This window comes from Cydia pomonella, chromosome 5 (genome assembly GCF_033807575.1).
Source record: "Cydia pomonella isolate Wapato2018A chromosome 5, ilCydPomo1, whole genome shotgun sequence".
Lineage (NCBI taxonomy): Eukaryota > Metazoa > Arthropoda > Insecta > Lepidoptera > Tortricidae > Cydia > Cydia pomonella.
This window is the reverse complement of record NC_084707.1, coordinates 25682585-25706801: the sequence shown is the minus strand read 5'-3', so window position 1 is coordinate 25706801 and position 24217 is coordinate 25682585. Positions and strand designations below refer to the sequence as shown.

Genomic DNA, 24217 nt, shown 5'->3' with positions numbered 1-24217 from the left:
TATACCGCACCCACCCGTACACACACACATACACACACACCTATACAAGGCCGCGCCTGGTACTACGGCGCCATCACGCGCACGCAGTGCGACACCTTGCTCAACCAGCACGGCCACGACGGCGACTTCCTCATCAGGGAGACCAATGTCAGTATACCGCACCCACCCGTACACACACACATACACACACACCTATACAAGGCCGCGCCTGGTACTACGGCGCCATCACGCGCACGCAGTGCGACACCTTGCTCAACCAGCACGGCCACGACGGCGACTTCCTCATCAGGGACTCCGAGACCAATGTCAGTATACCGCACCCACCAGTACACACACACATACACACACACCTATACAAGGCCGCGCCTGGTACTACGGCGCCATCACGCGCACGCAGTGCGACACCTTGCTCAACCAGCACGGCCACGACGGCGACTTCCTCATCAGGGACTCCGAGACCAATGTCAGTATACCGCACCCACCCGTACACACACACATACACACACACCTATACAAGGCCGCGCCTGGTACTACGGCGCCATCACGCGCACGCAGTGCGACACCTTGCTCAACCAGCACGGCCACGACGGCGACTTCCTCATCAGGGACTCCGAGACCAATGTCAGTATACCGCACCCACCCGTACACACACACATACACACACACCTATACAAGGCCGCGCCTGGTACTACGGCGCCATCACGCGCACGCAGTGCGACACCTTGCTCAACCAGCACGGCCACGACGGCGACTTCCTCATCAGGGACTCCGAGACCAATGTCAGTATACCGCACCCACCCGTACACACACACATACACACACACCTATACAAGGCCGCGCCTGGTACTACGGCGCCATCACGCGCACGCAGTGCGACACCTTGCTCAACCAGCACGGCCACGACGGCGACTTCCTCATCAGGGACTCCGAGACCAATGTCAGTATACCGCACCCACCCGTACACACACACATACACACACACCTATACAAGGCCGCGCCTGGTACTACGGCGCCATCACGCGCACGCAGTGCGACACCTTGCTCAACCAGCACGGCCACGACGGCGACTTCCTCATCAGGGACTCCGAGACCAATGTCAGTATACCGCACCCACCCGTACACACACACATACACACACACCTATACAAGGCCGCGCCTGGTACTACGGCGCCATCACGCGCACGCAGTGCGACACCTTGCTCAACCAGCACGGCCACGACGGCGACTTCCTCATCAGGGACTCCGAGACCAATGTCAGTATACCGCACCCACCCGTACACACACACATACACACACACCTATACAAGGCCGCGCCTGGTACTACGGCGCCATCACGCGCACGCAGTGCGACACCTTGCTCAACCAGCACGGCCACGACGGCGACTTCCTCATCAGGGACTCCGAGACCAATGTCAGTATACCGCACCCACCCGTACACACACACATACACACACACCTATACAAGGCCGCGCCTGGTACTACGGCGCCATCACGCGCACGCAGTGCGACACCTTGCTCAACCAGCACGGCCACGACGGCGACTTCCTCATCAGGGACTCCGAGACCAATGTCAGTATACCGCACCCACCCGTACACACACACATACACACACACCTATACAAGGCCGCGCCTGGTACTACGGCGCCATCACGCGCACGCAGTGCGACACCTTGCTCAACCAGCACGGCCACGACGGCGACTTCCTCATCAGGGACTCCGAGACCAATGTCAGTATACCGCACCCACCCGTACACACACACATACACACACACCTATACAAGGCCGCGCCTGGTACTACGGCGCCATCACGCGCACGCAGTGCGACACCTTGCTCAACCAGCACGGCCACGACGGCGACTTCCTCATCAGGGACTCCGAGACCAATGTCAGTATACCGCACCCACCCGTACACACACACATACACACACACCTATACAAGGCCGCGCCTGGTACTACGGCGCCATCACGCGCACGCAGTGCGACACCTTGCTCAACCAGCACGGCCACGACGGCGACTTCCTCATCAGGGACTCCGAGACCAATGTCAGTATACCGCACCCACCCGTACACACACACATACACACACACCTATACAAGGCCGCGCCTGGTACTACGGCGCCATCACGCGCACGCAGTGCGACACCTTGCTCAACCAGCACGGCCACGACGGCGACTTCCTCATCAGGGACTCCGAGACCAATGTCAGTATACCGCACCCACCCGTACACACACACATACACACACACCTATACAAGGCCGCGCCTGGTACTACGGCGCCATCACGCGCACGCAGTGCGACACCTTGCTCAACCAGCACGGCCACGACGGCGACTTCCTCATCAGGGACTCCGAGACCAATGTCAGTATACCGCACCCACCCGTACACACACACATACACACACACCTATACAAGGCCGCGCCTGGTACTACGGCGCCATCACGCGCACGCAGTGCGACACCTTGCTCAACCAGCACGGCCACGACGGCGACTTCCTCATCAGGGACTCCGAGACCAATGTCAGTATACCGCACCCACCCGTACACACACACATACACACACACCTATACAAGGCCGCGCCTGGTACTACGGCGCCATCACGCGCACGCAGTGCGACACCTTGCTCAACCAGCACGGCCACGACGGCGACTTCCTCATCAGGGACTCCGAGACCAATGTCAGTATACCGCACCCACCCGTACACACACACATACACACACACCTATACAAGGCCGCGCCTGGTACTACGGCGCCATCACGCGCACGCAGTGCGACACCTTGCTCAACCAGCACGGCCACGACGGCGACTTCCTCATCAGGGACTCCGAGACCAATGTCAGTATACCGCACCCACCCGTACACACACACATACACACACACCTATACAAGGCCGCGCCTGGTACTACGGCGCCATCACGCGCACGCAGTGCGACACCTTGCTCAACCAGCACGGCCACGACGGCGACTTCCTCATCAGGGACTCCGAGACCAATGTCAGTATACCGCACCCACCCGTACACACACACATACACACACACCTATACAAGGCCGCGCCTGGTACTACGGCGCCATCACGCGCACGCAGTGCGACACCTTGCTCAACCAGCACGGCCACGACGGCGACTTCCTCATCAGGGACTCCGAGACCAATGTCAGTATACCGCACCCACCCGTACACACACACATACACACACACCTATACAAGGCCGCGCCTGGTACTACGGCGCCATCACGCGCACGCAGTGCGACACCTTGCTCAACCAGCACGGCCACGACGGCGACTTCCTCATCAGGGACTCCGAGACCAATGTCAGTATACCGCACCCACCCGTACACACACACATACACACACACCTATACAAGGCCGCGCCTGGTACTACGGCGCCATCACGCGCACGCAGTGCGACACCTTGCTCAACCAGCACGGCCACGACGGCGACTTCCTCATCAGGGACTCCGAGACCAATGTCAGTATACCGCACCCACCCGTACACACACACATACACACACACCTATACAAGGCCGCGCCTGGTACTACGGCGCCATCACGCGCACGCAGTGCGACACCTTGCTCAACCAGCACGGCCACGACGGCGACTTCCTCATCAGGGACTCCGAGACCAATGTCAGTATACCGCACCCACCCGTACACACCACACATACCCAACAACACCTATAACAAGGCCCGGCGCCTGGTACTACCGGCGGCCATCACGCGCACGCAGTGCGTGACACCTTGCTCACCCAGCACGGCCCACGACGGCGGACTTCCTCATTCAGGGACTCCGAGTACCAATTGGTCAGTTATACCGCCACCCACCATACACACCACACCTTACACACACACCCTATACAAGGCCGCGCCCTTCGGTACTACGGCGCCATTCACGCGCCACGCAGTGCGACACCTTGCTCAACCAGGCACGGCCACGACGGCGACTTCCTCATCAGGGACTCCGAGACCAATGTCAGGATACTACGCACCCACTCCGTACACACAACATACACACACACCTATACAAGGCCGCGCCTGGTACTACGGCGCCATCACGCGCACGCAGTGCGACACCTTGCTCAACCAGCACGGCCACGACGGCGACTTCCTCATCAGGGACTCCGAGGAACCAATGTCAGTATACCGCACCCCACCCATACACACACACATACACACACACCTATACAAGGCCGCGCCTGGTACTACGGCGCCATCACGCGCACGCAGTGCGACACCTTGCTCAACCAGCACGGCCACGACGGCGACTTCCTCATCAGGGACTCCGAGACCAATGTCAGTATACCGCACCCACCCGTACACACACACATACACACACACCTATACAAGGCCGCGCCTGGTACTACGGCGCCATCACGCGCACGCAGTGCGACACCTTGCTCAACCAGCACGGCCACGACGGCGACTTCCTCATCAGGGACTCCGAGACCAATGTCAGTATACCGCACCCACCCAGTACACACACACATACACACACACCTATACAAGGCCGCGCCTGGTACTACGGCGCCATCACGCGCACGCAGTGCGACACCTTGCTCAACCAGCACGGCCACGACGGCGACTTCCTCATCAGGGACTCCGAGACCAATGTCAGTATACCGCACCCACCCATACACACACACATACACACACACCTATACAAGGCCGCGCCTGGTACTACGGCGCCATCACGCGCACGCAGTGCGACACCTTGCTCAACCAGCACGGCCACGACGGCGACTTCCTCATCAGGGACTCCGAGACCAATGTCAGTATACCGCACCCACCCGTACACACACACATACACACACACCTATACAAGGCCGCGCCTGGTACTACGGCGCCATCACGCGCACGCAGTGCGACACCTTGCTCAACCAGCACGGCCACGACGGCGACTTCCTCATCAGGGACTCCGAGACCAATGTCAGTATACCGCACCCACCCGTACACACACACATACACACACACCTATACAAGGCCGCGCCTGGTACTACGGCGCCATCACGCGCACGCAGTGCGACACCTTGCTCAACCAGCACGGCCACGACGGCGACTTCCTCATCAGGGACTCCGAGACCAATGTCAGTATACCGCACCCACCCGTACACACACACATACACACACACCTATACAAGGCCGCGCCTGGTACTACGGCGCCATCACGCGCACGCAGTGCGACACCTTGCTCAACCAGCACGGCCACGACGGCGACTTCCTCATCAGGGACTCCGAGACCAATGTCAGTATACCGCACCCACCCATACACACACACATACACACACACCTATACAAGGCCGCGCCTGGTACTACGGCGCCATCACGCGCACGCAGTGCGACACCTTGCTCAACCAGCACGGCCACGACGGCGACTTCCTCATCAGGGACTCCGAGACCAATGTCAGTATACCGCACCCACCCATACACACACACATACACACACACCTATACAAGGCCGCGCCTGGTACTACGGCGCCATCACGCGCACGCAGTGCGACACCTTGCTCAACCAGCACGGCCACGACGGCGACTTCCTCATCAGGGACTCCGAGACCAATGTCAGTATACCGCACCCACCCATACACACACACATACACACACACCTATACAAGGCCGCGCCTGGTACTACGGCGCCATCACGCGCACGCAGTGCGACACCTTGCTCAACCAGCACGGCCACGACGGCGACTTCCTCATCAGGGACTCCGAGACCAATGTCAGTATACCGCACCCACCCATACACACACACATACACACACACCTATACAAGGCCGCGCCTGGTACTACGGCGCCATCACGCGCACGCAGTGCGACACCTTGCTCAACCAGCACGGCCACGACGGCGACTTCCTCATCAGGGACTCCGAGACCAATGTCAGTATACCGCACCCACCCGTACACACACACATACACACACACCTATACAAGGCCGCGCCTGGTACTACGGCGCCATCACGCGCACGCAGTGCGACACCTTGCTCAACCAGCACGGCCACGACGGCGACTTCCTCATCAGGGACTCCGAGACCAATGTCAGTATACCGCACCCACCCGTACACACACACATACACACACACCTATACAAGGCCGCGCCTGGTACTACGGCGCCATCACGCGCACGCAGTGCGACACCTTGCTCAACCAGCACGGCCACGACGGCGACTTCCTCATCAGGGACTCCGAGACCAATGTCAGTATACCGCACCCACCCGTACACACACACATACACACACACCTATACAAGGCCGCGCCTGGTACTACGGCGCCATCACGCGCACGCAGTGCGACACCTTGCTCAACCAGCACGGCCACGACGGCGACTTCCTCATCAGGGACTCCGAGACCAATGTCAGTATACCGCACCCACCCGTACACACACACATACACACACACCTATACAAGGCCGCGCCTGGTACTACGGCGCCATCACGCGCACGCAGTGCGACACCTTGCTCAACCAGCACGGCCACGACGGCGACTTCCTCATCAGGGACTCCGAGACCAATGTCAGTATACCGCACCCACCCGTACACACACACATACACACACACCTATACAAGGCCGCGCCTGGTACTACGGCGCCATCACGCGCACGCAGTGCGACACCTTGCTCAACCAGCACGGCCACGACGGCGACTTCCTCATCAGGGACTCCGAGACCAATGTCAGTATACCGCACCCACCCGTACACACACACATACACACACACCTATACAAGGCCGCGCCTGGTACTACGGCGCCATCACGCGCACGCAGTGCGACACCTTGCTCAACCAGCACGGCCACGACGGCGACTTCCTCATCAGGGACTCCGAGACCAATGTCAGTATACCGCACCCACCCGTACACACACACATACACACACACCTATACAAGGCCGCGCCTGGTACTACGGCGCCATCACGCGCACGCAGTGCGACACCTTGCTCAACCAGCACGGCCACGACGGCGACTTCCTCATCAGGGACTCCGAGACCAATGTCAGTATACCGCACCCACCCGTACACACACACATACACACAACACCTATACAAGGCCGCGCCTGGTACTACGGCGCCATCACGCGCACGCAGTGCGACACCTTGCTCAACCAGCACGGCCACGACGGCGACTTCCTCATCAGGGACTCCGAGACCAATGTCAGTATACCGCACCCACCCGTACACACACACATACACACACACCTATACAAGGCCGCGCCTGGTACTACGGCGCCATCACGCGCACGCAGTGCGACACCTTGCTCAACCAGCACGGCCACGACGGCGACTTCCTCATCAGGGACTCCGAGACCAATGTCAGTATACCGCACCCACCCGTACACACACACATACACACACACCTATACAAGGCCGCGCCTGGTACTACGGCGCCATCACGCGCACGCAGTGCGACACCTTGCTCAACCAGCACGGCCACGACGGCGACTTCCTCATCAGGGACTCCGAGACCAATGTCAGTATACCGCACCCACCCGTACACACACACACATGTACGCGCACCGCACGCACTAATACATAGAAAACACCCATGACTCAGGAACTATCCGTGCTCATCGCACAAATAAATGCCCAATGCATCGGCGTCACAAACAGGGTCACTATCCACTAGGCCAGACAGGTCGTCATAACTTGACATGACACTACGAGCCACTGATTAACAGAATTATGTGTTTTTAACAATACATTTCGTTTTCAGGTTGGCGATTTCTCCGTGTCCCTAAAAGCGCCGGGCCGCAACAAGCACTTCCGCGTGCACGTGTCCGGCTCCCTGTACTGCATCGGGCAGCGCAAGTTCCCCACGCTCGACCAGCTGGTCGCACACTATCAGCGGGCGCCCATCTACACTAACAAGGTACATTATTGACTTAGTGAAACGTTTCCTTTCTAACTTATTTTCTTCCATAGGAGTCATCAATAAAGTAAGGTATTTGTTGCCATTCACTTGAACATCATATGAAACTGATGGGCGTAGAAGATTAGAAATAAATGTACAGGAATCCGCTTATAATAACATCGAAAGGAAGTGATAAACACATAATAAAGCATAGTCGTACAACTTCTTATTTTTGTTAAGTTTTCCAAATTAATCTCAAACTTTGTGAGAGATGAGTTGTATCAAAGAGAATTTGAAATAGAGGTGAATTGTCAAAGAAAACTTTGCAGCCACAATAATTTAACGCCATCTTGCGACACATAATTCAAACTTTTACAACGTCATTTGACTTCGATCCTTATTATTTAACCTCTTTATACTAACAATGTACGTGTACTATTGTAATTAAAACTTGCTCTCGCAATCGAGACGGTCCATGTCGCAAGCGTGGGGCTTCAACACTCGGACTGCCAAAGATAGGTATGTAGCCACGGCAGGCTACAGGGTAAGTACCCGGGTACGTCCTTAAACTACGTCCACAAGAGAGGTGTGGGCATTGTGAATGTCATCTCGCTTTGTGTGGTAGGGCACAGCACAGCGGATGTCATTCCAGATCTAGAGCAGAGTCCAACTGGGGAAGTACCTCCACCTTACAGAAAACCGCAGCCAAATAAACCTAGACCCTACTCATAGTGTTGTGTTCCTGCCGGTGAGTAAGGTTGTCAGAGCTCAACGAGGGGCGGGAGGGGGTTAGGGTCGGCAACGCGCATGTAACTCCTCTGGAGTTGCAGGCGTACATAGGCTACGGATACTGCTTACCATCAGGCGGGCCGTATGCTGTTTGCCACCGACGTAGTATTAAAAAAAAGTAATGAATGATGGGTCCGCCGCGTCATGGCGTCGCGCGCTAGTTTTGAACGGACTCCGCAAACTCGCTCATCGGACCCAGCCTCATTTCTAGCCTCGCTCGCTCCCCAAGATCCGCTGGCAGGGAAGGCAAATGGTGAAACATTTTTATAGTGGAAGTGCACAGCTAATTTCCTCCGGTACGCTCAGTTCGCTATCTCTGTTTCCGCTCATTACCCTTTTTAGGGTTCCGTAGTCAACTAGGAACCCTTATAGTTTCGCCATGTCTGTCTGTCTGTCTGTCCGAGGCTTTGCTCCGTGGTCGTTAGTGCTAGAAAGCTGAAATTTGGCATGGATATATAAATCAATAAAGCCGACAAAGTCGTACAATAAAATCTAAAAATTTAATTTTTTTTAAGGGTACCTCCCCTACACGTAAAGTGGGCGTGAACATTTTTTTTTTAACTCAACCCTACAGTGTGGGATATCGTTGGAAAGGTCTTTCAAAACTAATAGGGGTCTTTAACAAACATTTCTTGATAAAGTGAATATATTCGGAGATATTTGCTCCAAAAGAAAAAAAAAAATGTGTCAAAAACAATCTTGGAAGTAGAGCTTAAGAAAGACATAAAATGAAAACTATAGCGGATATGATCAGTTTAGCTGTTTTAGAGTTATCGCACCCAATACACCCAAAGTTCATCCCTTGGTTAACAAATCTACCATACTTTAAGCTCCAGTTTAGCTTATTGTGACGGATGAGTAACTACGGAACCCTACACTGAGCGTGGCCCGACATGGTCTTGGCCGGTTATTTAGTGGAAAGCCCGCATAACACGTGTGGCGGTTGCAGGCGGGCGAGAAGCTGTACCTCGTGCGCCCGCTGCCGCGCGCCGACCCGCCCTGCTGAGCGGCGCCGTCTGTACCACCGCCGCCGCTACACACTGGTAGCCGCCATTTTACTTCACACTCTTTGCTTGGCTCCCATCCTCATCGGCTGCAATAATACCGTTATAATTCATGTTATGTCATGTTCAGACAGGAATCCGTGGGGCAAAATTGTTTGACTAGTAGGGAATTCCTGTATCGATAAACTCGACTATCGATGCTAGTTCTATATACTAGTGATCACTCGAGGGTTTGCTTGTAAAAATATGTTTTTATTAAGAGTAAAAAAAAAATTTAAATAATAACTCAATGTTTTTAAGACAAGACAATTTTATAATACTCATCCCAATTTTTAGTATAACCTCCACAGAAATTAAAAAATCATTTAGCTACCTGAAATGGATTTATCAGCAGATACGGAGACGCTTGACGCCCGAAAATATGGAACAAATTCTGGTCGTTTACTTTAACAGTAGTACATGGGACATTCACGAAGAAAAAAATTGGGTTGAGTAAAATTATAAAATTGTCTTGTCTTAAAAACGAAGAAGAGTATATTGAGTTATTATTTAATTTTTTTTTTTCTCTTAATAAATACATATTTTTACAAGCAAACCCTTGAGTGATCACTAATATATAGAACTAGCATCGATAGTTAAGTTTATCGATACAGGAACTCCCTACTTGTCAAACAATTGTACCTCACGGATTCCTATGTCTGGTAATGCTGCAATACTGGCGGCCAAACTGGCCACATATATCGTCATGTCTCCTTATTTCTATGGTAACCGACGTGTATTACGATATTTTTCACCTCTTTGGCCGTCATTATGTACTTGATGCCGATGAACGACGTAATGTTACCATAATCAATAGGAAGGTACATATAGAACGAGCCGCATCGCGAGGAAATGGCCGCGCGAAGCTGCTCAATCTCTGTACGCCTAATACTGATAATGAAAACACTTTTACTTTTTAATACAGTTGGCTATAAAAACAACAATTTACAAAAAACTCAAAGATTCTAAGAATTTATTTGTATAGAACACAGTTATGAGGCAAAATAAAAGAAATCCGTGCATTCAGTCTGCATGCAAACGTGCAAATATTGTAATTATGTGTCTTTTGTTTTTATCGCCAACTTCATTTATATGTTTCACGTACTGTTTTCACTAATCCGAGGGTATTTATTCATATCTTATGATATTAGTAAATAAAAAAATCACTTCATAATAATCGTTAAACGGAACGCGAAACCTAAAATGGCGGAACCTAGCGAGGCGAATACTATAATTAACATTAGATACCGTAATGAAATTACCGACTTTCAACGCTTCCTTTACTAATAATCCTCATTTCATTCAAAGTCAATTTGTAAACAATGTTTCATTCCAGTATACTGTACAATTAAACTTTGCAGGGCCTTGTATCAAAAATTATGTTTCGATCTGACTTGGTTTTAGAAATATAACTTAAGTACTAAAAACATTCAATATGATAGTCATGATATATTATTAATTATGCCATTAGAAAGGATCCTAATCCCATAAAAATAAAATGTGACCAAGTAACAGATATAAATTATAAATAACAAAGCCCTGTTAAGTTTAAACATGGCCACCTTGATCGGTTAACATGACGTCAAATTGCAAATATTCTCAATAATTCATTGTTTTTAAATGAAATATTTAGGACGAAAAGAAAGATCGCACTAAAAGTGACCGCCATGTTGCCCGCGCCAAGCTTTAATACGCATTTCATTTTTGCCAACCACACATTGCATCTCTTTTCTTTGGCGTACGAAAACAAGAGATGCAATGGCCTTTGGCCTTATAAAATTAGTCGAAACAGGGCCAGAATGTTTCATTAGTGACTTATATTTGTTTCATATAGTACAAGTTTATAGGGTTTTTTATACTAATGAAATATCGAACCCCTTGAGTAAATATACTCGAAGTGCCGATTTCGACTCCTACAAGAAATTTTAACATATGCTTACTGTTTGTGTCTGTACCATTAAGGCCTAACTGAGGATATGTCATTTTAAAAACCCAAGTGACCCATTCTCCACATGCATTAAATAAATATTTTCATTTCATTAACTAACACATTTAGTTAGTGAGTCAAAAAAACTTTTCGGGGTCAATATCACAGCCTTTGTGTCCCTCTAATGTTTGTGTTCTTTTGGTTGTTTTTGTGTAAAGTATAATCAAACAATTGGACTAGAAGGATCATTAAAATGTAAACGCATTTTTTCAAAACTGTTTCCTAAGGAATTAGGCGATCTGAAAGGCCAGTCATATTGAATCTTATTTCGAACATGTTTTGACTGTAAACCCATTTCGTGTGAGTTTACGTCGACTTTGTCTAATCATTTCAATTTATTTAATACTGTATTTTCATGTACATAATAGGGAATAATTTAAGCTACCAGACTATATAGGTATATTTTCTGGTTTCATGGGCCCGATATGAAAGTAAGACATACCAAAGAGAATTTGTAACAGAGGTAGATTGTCAAAGAAAAATTTGTAGCCACAGTAAATTTACTGCCATCTTTCTACATATGATTAAAACTTTTAGAACATCAAAAAGTGGCGCCATCTTACCGGACGTCGGCTAAAGGTTGTAGCGCCTTCGCTCGAAATGATGTCGACATACTATCTTTGATCTATTAGATGGCGCCACTGTTATTTAACAACTGTAACACATCAGTGGAAGAATAAGGATCAAAGTCAAATGGCGTCTGAAAAGTTTTAATCATGTGTCGAAAGATGGCAGTAAATTTACTCTGGCTACAATGTTTTTTTTTTTCACAACTCGCCCCTATTTCAAATTCTCTTTAGAAATACTTAAAATGTGTTATTCTGTAAATGAAATTATTTGTAGGAGCCCGAATCGGCCTCTTGCCTAGTTTAATACGGCGTTGATGCAACGCCAAAATATTAATAATTACAATAATAAACCAAAAATTGGCTTCTTTATTGCATCTCTATTAGCGTAAGAGCATTTTCTATATCATATTATTTAGGTAAGTTACGAGTAGAGTAATGTAAAATGTTTTTATAGTTCATGTGTAGATACGTGAGACGTGTGTGCGTCATAGTTTAAATGCTTCATACAAATTAATATATGAGATTGCAAAAAGGGCAGTTTGGTCAAGTTTGATATGTAAATAATTTAATTATATTTTGACTCTTCAAGGTCTCAGAAAAGTATATAAAAAATCACTTGACGCAGAGTCAGACCAAGATAAGTTGGCAGCGATTTTGACAACCAGACAGTGCAAGTGTTATTTTAATTTTTTATGAAATTATGTCGTTTATATAACACTTGCACAGGCAGGGCTATCAAAACCGCTGCCAACTTAGCTTAGTCTGACTAGTCGTTTAGCTTGATTTCATAGATAAAATAATTGTAGCTCGTTGGCCGAATGACAAAGTCATGTGGTTTTTTTTTACATTATTCTAAGAGCCATGTGGCATGTGCAAAATATTCCTTAACAACATATTTAGGATCTGCCAAAATGCCATAGATTCTTTTTTATAAAATGACTGGATTCTGAGTGTGTATTTAATATTATTTAGATTAATACGTAGGCAGTAGTCAAACAATAATTTTCACATGACTAAGAGATGATTTTAAGTAGGTACTTTATCTTAACTTAAATGACCATTTATAAACTTTTTGGTCTATAAATGGTTCATCAACTTCCCTTTTTGCAATTGTCGATCCAAACACATTTTATACACACCAGTACGCATATACGTTGTGATGTTTGGCCACGTAAGTTATATGTAAGTCATTCAGGGAGGTCGCGGGCCGGGGGATTTTGTACTTTTTTATAAATGGGCATATAGTGCCCGAGTAATACCTAATGCCGGAGACTAAATAGTCTAAAGTCAAAGGAAAACGTGCCGTAAACAATTTTACTGCGATTTTCTTAGGGCTCCTTTTGAAATCTAAACTCGTATTGACGGGCTGGGCGTTTTGAGGAGGGTTATATACAAATCGGCTGATAGTATAAACAAATTAGTTTCATGTGAATAGCCAATTTGCCATATTCACGCACATTAGTGCCGTAGCCAAATGGTGTCCTGTCACGGTCGCCATGTAAGCCTGAGCACAACCGAATCATGAGAAAATATTGATTTATTTGTAATTAAGTGTTTAAAATTAGATTATATCAAGTCAACTTGTGGCTACGTTTTTAATCCGACACACGCCACGTTTTTCTTTAATTTTATCGCTATTACATTAGTCTCTGTTAAAACAAAAACAATGAGACAAAATACTTTATTCTGATGCGTAATTAATATCGTGCTGGCTAAAAGAATCATCAAATTATTTCGTCTCATTGAGATTGTTTTGCGTAGAATAAAGTCTGATTAGGAACGCGTAGACTGTTTCCGCAACTTTAGTCTTTTGACAACGAATTAGGTCCCAGTGCGAGGGAGACGGTCGCAGTTCAAACTGACATTCACATTTTTATTAAAGTCTAATACCCACAACGCGGCCTTATTGAGGTTACTGTGAGGCTGGGGCGATTTGTTTAAGATTCTCTTATAATAGTTACTTATTTGAAAGCATAGTTTCAATTATGATTTTTATATCCCAGCCCAGATACTAAAATAACAGTTCATTGACAATATGCAAAATCATTCCGATTTTGTGCCAATTTTGTACTAAAATGACGGGTTGGTTGGACAGAATCGGTCAAACGAACTATAATTTTTAGTATCTGCCATACCATCCCACTAACCCGGGATTAACCGGTTAAACTGTTAATCTAGTGTCAAATTTTACTGTAAACCATGATAACTTCAGGTTTAACCTGTTAACCCCGGGTTAGTGGAATGGTGCAAATGGGCCTTATTAAAATTATATTCAGTTATTCATAACACCATCCAAAATCAAAATAATACATGACGATACGTATGCGTCATATCATAGATAAACGTAAAGCACTTAACAACAAATCCAGGCAGCATTTCCATTAAAACTTTGACGCCCTGAGGAACAAATAAAATACACTTTTTTTTTTTTAATTTAGCATCAAGGTTTTTTGCCATTGTCTTAAAAAAAGATGTCGTTTGAACTGCGACGGGTAGGATTGGAATCTCAGATTTCCGCTGATGTGACTCTCACTAGTCAGAACGCCGGCATCACAATCAGCGCTTCGCTTTACATTATAACATTTATAACTGTCAGATTATACACCTTTTATTTACCCGGTTATCACACGGCGTGTGAGCGAGACAGCGCCACGTATATAGTGATGTCTCGCTCATATCGGAGCGATGTGAATACCGCCTTAGTATACGAGCGGGAATCGTATATGTCTAGGTGATTAATAGTAGACCTAATCTCATTGCTTTAAGGTATAAAATAGTGGAACTACTTAAATAACTTTTGATAGTCAGGAAAAAGAACAAAAAATATAATTTATAACTTTAATATGGTATGAATAAAGAGTAATACTATAGGTTTGGGGAAATTCTGTAAACATTAGGGCAAGTGTAAGTACTCTAGAAATATAACCACTTATTTAAAGATGCACTTGTACATATTTATGGCGAATTTTGCTCGATTAGAAAGGAATCGGTGGAAGTGCATCTCACCCTTGTATTTTTAGAGTATGTGCATTTGCCCGCTGTTTTCCCCGACTGATAAAACATTGGTGTATACGATTCCCGTATATTTTTGTGTGAAATGAACGACGGCAGCTGTTGTGTTGTTTTTTTTTTATATATATTTATGTTAATTTTGTAGATATTTTAATTTTAACGCAATATATCACATCGACTTGTATTTTGAACTGATTTATGAGTTTAGGGTGGATGTAGTTGGTATACAGTCGTGGATATTGACTGTACGAGGAACACTTGACTGCCCATTATGGACCTTGGTGCTTAGCCAACATGCCAATCGTTAACGCTCCGTAGCGTAGCGTAGTCGTCTCTCTATCACTCTTCCATATTAGTCCGACAGTGACAGTTGCGTTTCGTTCGCTACGAAGCGTGAACTATTGGCATGTTGGCTACGCACCCTTGTCTATTTTCGATAAGGTTTACGAATTGTGAGTTAGCAGTGGACGATGGTACCTGGGAATAATCTTAAATATCGTGTGTCCATGTGTCAAGTGTAAAATTTTATTGTTACAGTTTCAAATATATGCTCGTAATTTTATGTCCTTATTGTGGGCAGTTTAATTTAAATTCTAACTAATCCTAGCAACTACAGGATTGTGTATCGTCCAAGTAAGAGCTCCAAACAAAATTAGTATCTTTAGAGTATATTCGGATACTTGTATTGTAAAAATTCCATTACATCATGAAAAAAAAAAATGAGTTAAAACCCCAGAAACATCTTACTTGGTAGTTGCGAATAAAAATGACTTCATTGGTATCCAAATGTACCCTCAAAGAAATTCTAGAAGTGTATCAGGTCAGGTGGGGTAAAAGGAACATAGTTTATTTTGCACGGGGTAAGAAATATAATATTATTCCAAATTGTGGCCATTTTTTTAGCATCAGGCTTGAAAATACTAGTCATTCTAAGTGCGACGAACCCAAAAAGTAAAAAAACCGATGCCCATTTTTTAAATCATGCCCCGGTGTTCGTTTTACACCGTCTGTCCTATTGGCAGCGATTACATTTTGTACCGACACTTTCAATTGAAATAGATTATTTTTATACAACATTTTGCTTAGCAGCGACGTGCACCAAGATTAGGGTTTTGTATGTAGAATAAGCTAGAACTGTATAGAACGATCTCTATGCGACGCGCACTGAATGAGTGTCGCATATATGCTATAGTTGTGTTAACACTTGTTGCACGCGAAGCAATTAGAAAAAGAGACAGGACGCAGCCGGCCGCAGGTAGGTGTGACAGAGAGCACACTACGTATTCGCGTGCAGCGACGGTTTGACACAACTATAGCTCAAGAGGGTGTTTTTCGTTCGCTTTCAGTATCTTATACAAGCATTTATTTTCGATATATTCAGATCAGGGATGTCTCGAATGTGGCATTCTTCACATTCGCGAATGCGGATCCGAATGTCCAGGATGCGAATGTTAGGGAATATGTAGTTATTATTATCATTCCTAATTAGAAAAAAAAACTGTTAGTACATAAAACAAAATGTTACAGTGTTGAAAAATGATGTCTGCTGGTCAAATATTACTTGAAAACCGTGTGCGCGCATCCATACGCGAGTCAACGAGACAGGACACGACCTGCGCACATTCGCATTCATTTGTTACGAATGTTTCAAATGACGCTAATATTGAATGCGAATATTCGTGATATCCCTAGTTCAGATTTTAAAATGAACAGTATTTAAGTGAGACTCCACAGTACCTTTTCGATTTGAGTCTGATATCTTGAGTTGAGACATCTGTGTTGGAAAACATCCTTCTGGTTTTGAATACGATTGTGAGTTTGGCATTGGACTTGGGGTTTTGAAAAATGAGTCAATAATAACAAAAATATACTTTAAAGTGAAACTAGATGTAAAGTATTGAAAAAAAGTTATAACAGTTATGTAAACACTCAACATTTAACGCTATTTACGAACACAGTGATTCAAAGACATTTTTAAATGAGTAAATTTGAATAGTGTTTGTTTCTGATGATTGATGTTGTCAAACCTCAAATTGTATGCCAAACGTCTGATTAGATCTTTTTGATATATTTAACAGGTTTTGTACTTGGTAATGTAGAATGACGAATGTAGTGTTGTACATATTTTATATGATACCATATTATTGACCATGATATTTAATAAATATCACAACTTACAAACCCTTTAACGCCACATTTAGGAAAAAACACTTTTAGATCGAAAAAACATTTTGAAACCGAAATGTTTCGTAGAAATGTCAAATCACTAAGGTATAATGCTTCAGAAAGACGCATTTTGAAAACATATACCTAAATACATGACTTGAGCAAGGAATTATCTTGCAAAAGAACATTGCGTATGATACTAAATTTAAGTCCCATATATTTAAATCTGCATTTCAGGAAATGGCTAGGTTATCTATCTAAAAAAGAAAATTATTGGCTTAACTTTCATAAAAGCGCTTAAAACGTAACAAAGGTTTAAAACCGATTAACGTATTAACATTAATGATTAACAAAACTAAATTGCTGTTTGACTTAAAAGTGTGTTAATTTGAACACACAGCCGCGTCTTTTTTGCCTTCATACATATTATATGGAGCGTATTATGTACAGCTCATGATAGAAATTGACAAATGCGTGTATAAAAGGATGGTTGTAACAAATTCTAAATTGCATTAGTCTTCCTATTTCGATAGCGTTCGGCACAAATACTTACGGGTCACAAAAACGACAGGTGTCTGTCATAATAGTTACTAAACGTACATTTGACATTTCATAGCACTAACGTATCCTAAAGTACGATTCCTACCGAACGGGCAGATTTCACATTTGAACGGCCGCAAGCCGGTCGCCTCCTCGCGGACGCGGACGGCTCCGGACGTATTCCATCGGTACTACCATACATAATGCAAAGGCACAAAATGCGCTTCAGCGCGGCCTGACTCCAGCTGGTCGGTGGGGATTTAGAATCTTACATTAAAGTTTCACACTCGACTTTAAATCGCGCGGTTAGTAAATCAAAATACCGACGGTTTGATATCTAGTGTGGCACAGATTAAAAAGGAAGCTTTACTTAAACATTGCCAAAAGTAGAGGAATTACGCAAACTTACATTCCTAAGCTTACACTAAAATAAACTGACATATTCGATGTACATTTCAAAACAAATTTGTACCTTAATTATAACTCAATTAGGTGCATTTTTGTTTTTAAAATTGTAAAGTTTATGGTCATTTCGGTACCAAAGTACCACCGGATTGAAGCTATCTGTATTAAAGTAAGGTTAGAATTATAGAGTGATTGAGTTTTTTTTTATTTTTGTATTGCTCAAAGTGTAATTTAATTTGTAACCATGTGTTTGTACGTTTTCGTGTATATTCCCGTAACGATGATATGATACCATTGTAAGTGCAGTGTATAATATTTAACTATATAATTTATTTATTAATTTGCAAAATGGTTTTTATTTCATGATCCCATGTTCCCAAGGCGTTGTTATTGAAAAAGTGATGTAGGATGTTCAACATTCGGTAACCGGGTGGACGAAAACTAGAGCTGGTCGGAAACTAGCGCAATGACCCTAGTACCTGATATACAAAAGCATCAGTTCGTTCCAGAATAATATGAAATTTTCCTGTAGCCAATTCTAATAATTATGAACCGTTTTGATAATTCTAGTATGTACATGTTGGTACTATTGTACCTACTGTTCGTAGGGGGCAACAAGTTAATTCATTTAAAGGATTATATTGCCTTGAATGTACAGTCGACCAAAATAAAATGTAGAGAGATGTAATATCATCATCATCGATCGTAGTAAACTTTCAATTCGCTTCACAACAGCAATATTCATAGCAGTTCCATGTACAGTCCGCAGCATCGATAATATATTGTACAGTCGCCATCAGATATATCGGAGCTGCCAAGGTGCTCACAAATATCTGAACACGCCTGTTGTCAAGGCGTTAGAGTGCCTGTTCAGATATTTTTGAGCATCTCGGCCGGTCCGATATATCTGATGGCGACTGTACAACGAATGCGCAACATTATAATATGTGACCGCGGCCGGCAACACGTCTCACTTTGTCGCTTGTCATAAGGACGAGATTTGCTTGTATCTATATACGAATAACCTATCTAGGCGTCCTTATGGCAAGCGGCAAAGTGGGACGTTTTGCCGGCCGCAGTCACATATAATGCCATCATATATTATATTAAGATTTATGATAGGCTCTTTTAAATCTACAAACGAAATAAGTATTTTTTCGCGCATTGCATTATCGCACATGACTGTACAACAGTCCATACAAATAAAATAGGTCACTGTTGACTTAGCAACGACTATTGATTCAACAACCTATTCCTTTCATTTGAGAACAGTTGTATTTGCCACACGGTCGCTATGTTGTCGCGTCGGGACAAGCTGTACGTTCAGCCCTGGGAAGAGAGGAGGTTCCAGGATCATAGATCAAAGGTAAGTTTGTCATTCATAAAAATACTAACACTTTTCACTTTGGAGAGCGTTTTCACTTTGTCCGATCCGATGGATCCTTGAAAAACAACAACAAGAATGACCCGAGGCATCATCTCCTTGTATTTTGCATTACCTAAAGCTTTCTTTTGAACAATAAACATTAATTTAATGAATAAATAAATATATATACCGTGGGCTAGTAAAACCCGATAAAATGTAATACAAAGATTTCTGAAATCGGTCTTGTTTTAGAGATAAGTGATCATTTTAGGTATTAAAAGCCTAAAAGGCACTTAGTGGTCGTATCCGATATCGGATCGAACATCTTGGTAGATGTAAGTCCCGTTTCTATAATTTAATAATGTATCAAAAAATCTTTTTAACCATCATATTGTCAAGGTCCGCTCGGCGCTCCCAGCCATAGACGACCGCCCCCCGCCCCCGCGCGCCCACGTCGCCGTCAAACTCAAGAAGTACCAACGCGAAGCCGACCGCGCGCGTAAGATAGAGCAAGACAACTACAGCCTGCTGCAGCGGCTCTCTTCTATCATGAGGACTAAGCGGCTTGATAATTGCTGGGAGACGCCGCTACCCAAGTAGGTGTACCTACTGGCTATAAACTATACCTATTATAAAGGGATTTCCTACTTAGCTATGAAAGCACTTGGTTTACTAATATTTTTGTTTCTTTTATTTGTTTACTAATATTTACGCTTTAGGGAACTATCTATTATGAATTTGATCAATCACGTCTAACCGCGGTTAAGATGACAAAGCCAAAGGATAGAACAAAAGACATCAACGCGCTTCTATTCAATGAATAAGATGTTCGTTGATGTCTTTTGTTCTATTCTTTTATCTTCTGCGATACTTGACTCATAGAAAAAGTATTGTATATTGGTGCTATAATCAAGATTTTCTAATCTTGTGTTCTACTAAGGCCACCACTCGGCAAGCTTTGTGCCTTTAATACGACATATACTTGACTGAAAAGCTCTCGATTATATCAAGATTTTTGTCAACCGGTATGGCCTAGTGGGTAGTGACCCTGCCTATGAAGCCGATGGTCCTGGGTTCGAATCCCGGTAAGGGCATTTATTTGTTTGATGAGCACAGATATTTGTTCCTGAGTCACGGATGTTTTCTATGTAACATTTAAGTATTTGTATATTATATATATCGTTGTTTGAGTACCCGCAACACAAGCCTTCTTGAGCGTGAGGACTTAGACAATTTGTGTAAGAATGTCCTTATAATTATTTATTTATGGATAAAATACTATATCGTGTACTGCACATCTTGGAAGGCGTTATGCGTGATGTACAATGTACATTATTTTTTAAATTTCTATTAAATTGCCTCAAAATTCTCATATCATCGTCAGTTTTCGTCACAAAGTGGGCATGTTCTACGAAGAAGACGCGCTGAGCGGGCGGCTGGCGGCGCGGGCTTGTTCACACGTTTCCCAAGATTCCTCCCACACGGGACACGTTAAATGCTTCGCCTGCTACCAGAAGAGGGTAAGTTACTAAAATGTTAACCAAGAGTAGGCAGATTTATCGACCACTTGCGCCCCAACGCAATTTCAACTTTAGCATTCAGATTCTAAGGTTCAAATTAGATTGCACTTTATTTATTTAATCGTATGGCATAAATATAAAAATAGGCAATTATTTACATTAAAATTATTCGTTAGTAATTTAAACGTCAACGTTCAGGATGCCGATCCAAGCAGCTGCGTCGGGTGTGAGATGCAGCAGATCCTCTGGTGGCCCCTGGTGGGAATACAGGGGGCAGCGCTGGATAATATGTTCCATGGTCTGGTCCTCCTCGCCGCAATCACGCAGCTGAGTCCCTCCACCCCCACCTGTGCAAAAAGTAGTGGCATCGGCCATGTCCCGTTCTTAGTCTATTGAGCCGACACCATTGTTTTCTCGGGAGGTCAAACTCTGGGAGTCGAGATTGCACTTACTTTCGGGAAAGGCGAGTTCTCTTCAAATGAATCATCGATATATTTGGGTTTTCATTTTCCGAAAGTGAAATCTAATTTGAACTTGAAATCGGAATGCTAAAGTTGAAATCCTGTTGGCGCGTATGTGGTCGATTACTATGCCTGGAAAAGATCTTGTCACAAGTGGGCCAAAATATTAATATCATTAATTTGTTACAGAAAACCGTGCTTCAGTTGAATAAGGTGTACGGCACACCCTCCTCTTCCTCTACCCTGCCTTCTATCTGACTGATTATTTAAAATAAAAACAATATTAAATATAAGTAACTTTTTTGGTACTGGTAAACCTAGTTTATGTAAAGACGAATTTTAGTAATTTGCGTCAGTGTTGGTACCTATTAGTGATGTGTGTTTCATGCCCCTTAACCCTTTGACTGCCAGACGGCTGTGGGCAAGTGAAAAGTCTTGCTAAGGACGCTAACGACGGTCATAGCCGTCAGATTCGCCAATGCAATAGGGACTTACGCGGGAATCCGTAAAGTTCAATTTCGCTTAAATGATCGCCTGGCGTCTGGGACACAGCATATTCCTTCGCCGCGTTAGAGGGTTAACAGGGTCACACTTTCATCGATCAGACTATGGAAGATAGGAATGAATACAATCTCCTTAGGAAGAACTGTTGCCAGTGTCGAGCTGTCAGCTAGTTATAAAATAATAGGTTCCAAATCTCTATAGTAAAACAAAAAATATTACTATGCTAATCCGCGAAAAGCAAATCTCGCAAGTCTTTTCGCAAAACAAAGTAATATTTTTTGTTTAATTAGTGTGGATTTCCGCAAAGTAACGCCGATTCTATTAATTTCTCCAGAGTAGAGAACGTAGGCGTTATTGACGGAGTGAAGTGCGCTGTCTATGATTTGTTTTTTTTTCAAGTATAGGTATTGTAGCGCCACCTATTTAACCTTTTCAACGCCAAATACCACTAAAACGGTCATCGTCTGTCGTGCCCGCGACGCCAATGACCATTAAAAAGGCTATGGCGGACGTTGTCAAAGCGACTTTCCTCCTGTCAGTTAAGCTTCATATTCGCTCTTCACCAGTTAACTTTTTGGCGTCCATGGCATTTCTTGACACGTGTGGAAAAGCGTTGAAAAGGTTAAGGTTTTTTGACGGACACTTTTTGGTACATGGAGATTCTATTTCTTACCTTATCAGACCATAGTCAGACTGATTTTGTATCATCATAAAATAATATACTATCAAAATGATTGTTTTTATTACAAGCTTTATATTAACTTGCAATGTACGGGTCAAATCTTGCAAGTTAAAGACCCACTTCCGGGTTTCCGATGAAGCTGAAGAGAAGAAATTTGCATACGTATGTAAGTACGGTGACAATGCAATATTATGACTAATGACGTTATAAGTTGCTAGTAAAAATTTTAAAGGAAAACATTATTTTATTATTTTTAGATATAGCGCATTTAAATAAAAGCTTGTTTTTAAAGAAGTTTTTTTACTTATAATTTATTATATACCCTTTTTATTGTGCTGGATACTTTCCTTTGCATATCTACCAAGTATTTCTCTAGACCTTCCTAATGAGCCTAGACCCGAAATTTTAGTTTCTATCGTAGTGATAAACATGTATAAAATTATTTCAATAAAACAAGCATTAAATTGGACAGAATTTATTGATATAGATACAAATGGGCTCAATGTCATACTGAACATAATTTCATAGAGCCTACGCTCTTACGTTCTGAGTTAAAATGAAACATAAATACTATGTTATATCAAAAGCTGTCGATGCATACGCTAGTAACTCACGACGCTCCCATTAAAGCTAATTGAGTCATACAGACAGAAAAACGAAATGTCTCTTTTGTTTCCGAAAATTAAGAACATAGCCTATTTCCACGAAAATATTTAACACAAACTTATTTTTTATTAGAGCCATAAGAACGTGTCTTATATTTAAGTTTTTTTCACAAATGAAATTAATTTTCAGTTACAAAAAAGACCTCCGTACGAGCCGTTTTCGTGTTTGTCCATCAAATTACGAAATCGATAAAACAAGTTGAAAAATAAAACAATAGATCATCACATTAGAGTTATCACAACGAAGCCGCAGCACCGTAGGCAGCCGATTTCACTTTACGTCAAATATAGGGGCAAGTTGTAACAGTGAGCACCATTTATATCTTGGAAAATAAAATCCTGAACGCAAAAAAAAATGATCCGTTAAATTTTTTTGATGTGTAGCAACACCGACTGGCTGCCAGGTCTTTTTTAAACTACGTCGGTCGCAAACAAGCATACAGCCCGCCTGACAGTAAGCAGTCTCTGTAGACTACATCAACACCATTCCAACACCAATTCAACTCACTTTTGCTTCAGTGTACTACGAGAGGACTATTCGTAGACCGCCCGTGGTACAGTTACATACATTTTGAAAATTTTACTGTAGAGAATATGATATAATACTTTAATTTTAATATTTAGTTTTGAGTTGAGTGGCTGTTGCGTGGAAGACCATTAAATTCCTCTCTGGATAGAC

General features: G+C 44.5%; 2 protein-coding genes across 2 annotated transcripts in view; both read left to right on the top strand.

Annotated features, from left to right (window-relative positions):
• Window positions 1-18689, top strand: part of LOC133518184 (cytoplasmic protein NCK1) — a 33650-nt gene extending 14961 nt beyond the window's left edge. The window contains exons 8-9 of the mRNA XM_061851813.1: window positions 7692-7847; window positions 9568-18689. Of these exons, the coding sequence (XP_061707797.1) occupies window positions 7692-7847; window positions 9568-9624 (213 nt within the window). The 3' untranslated portion in view covers window positions 9625-18689. The remainder of the gene's footprint in view (window positions 1-7691; window positions 7848-9567) is intronic.
• A 758-nt stretch (window positions 18690-19447) lies between these two features.
• LOC133518161 (uncharacterized) lies at window positions 19448-21980 on the top strand. The gene is made up of 4 exons (XM_061851760.1): window positions 19448-19706; window positions 20106-20302; window positions 21091-21226; window positions 21877-21980. The coding sequence occupies exons 1-4, from the start codon at window positions 19635-19637 to the stop codon at window positions 21943-21945; spliced, it is 474 nt and encodes a 157-aa protein (XP_061707744.1). The 5' UTR covers window positions 19448-19634; the 3' UTR covers window positions 21946-21980.
• The last annotated feature ends 2237 nt before the right edge of the window (window positions 21981-24217 follow it).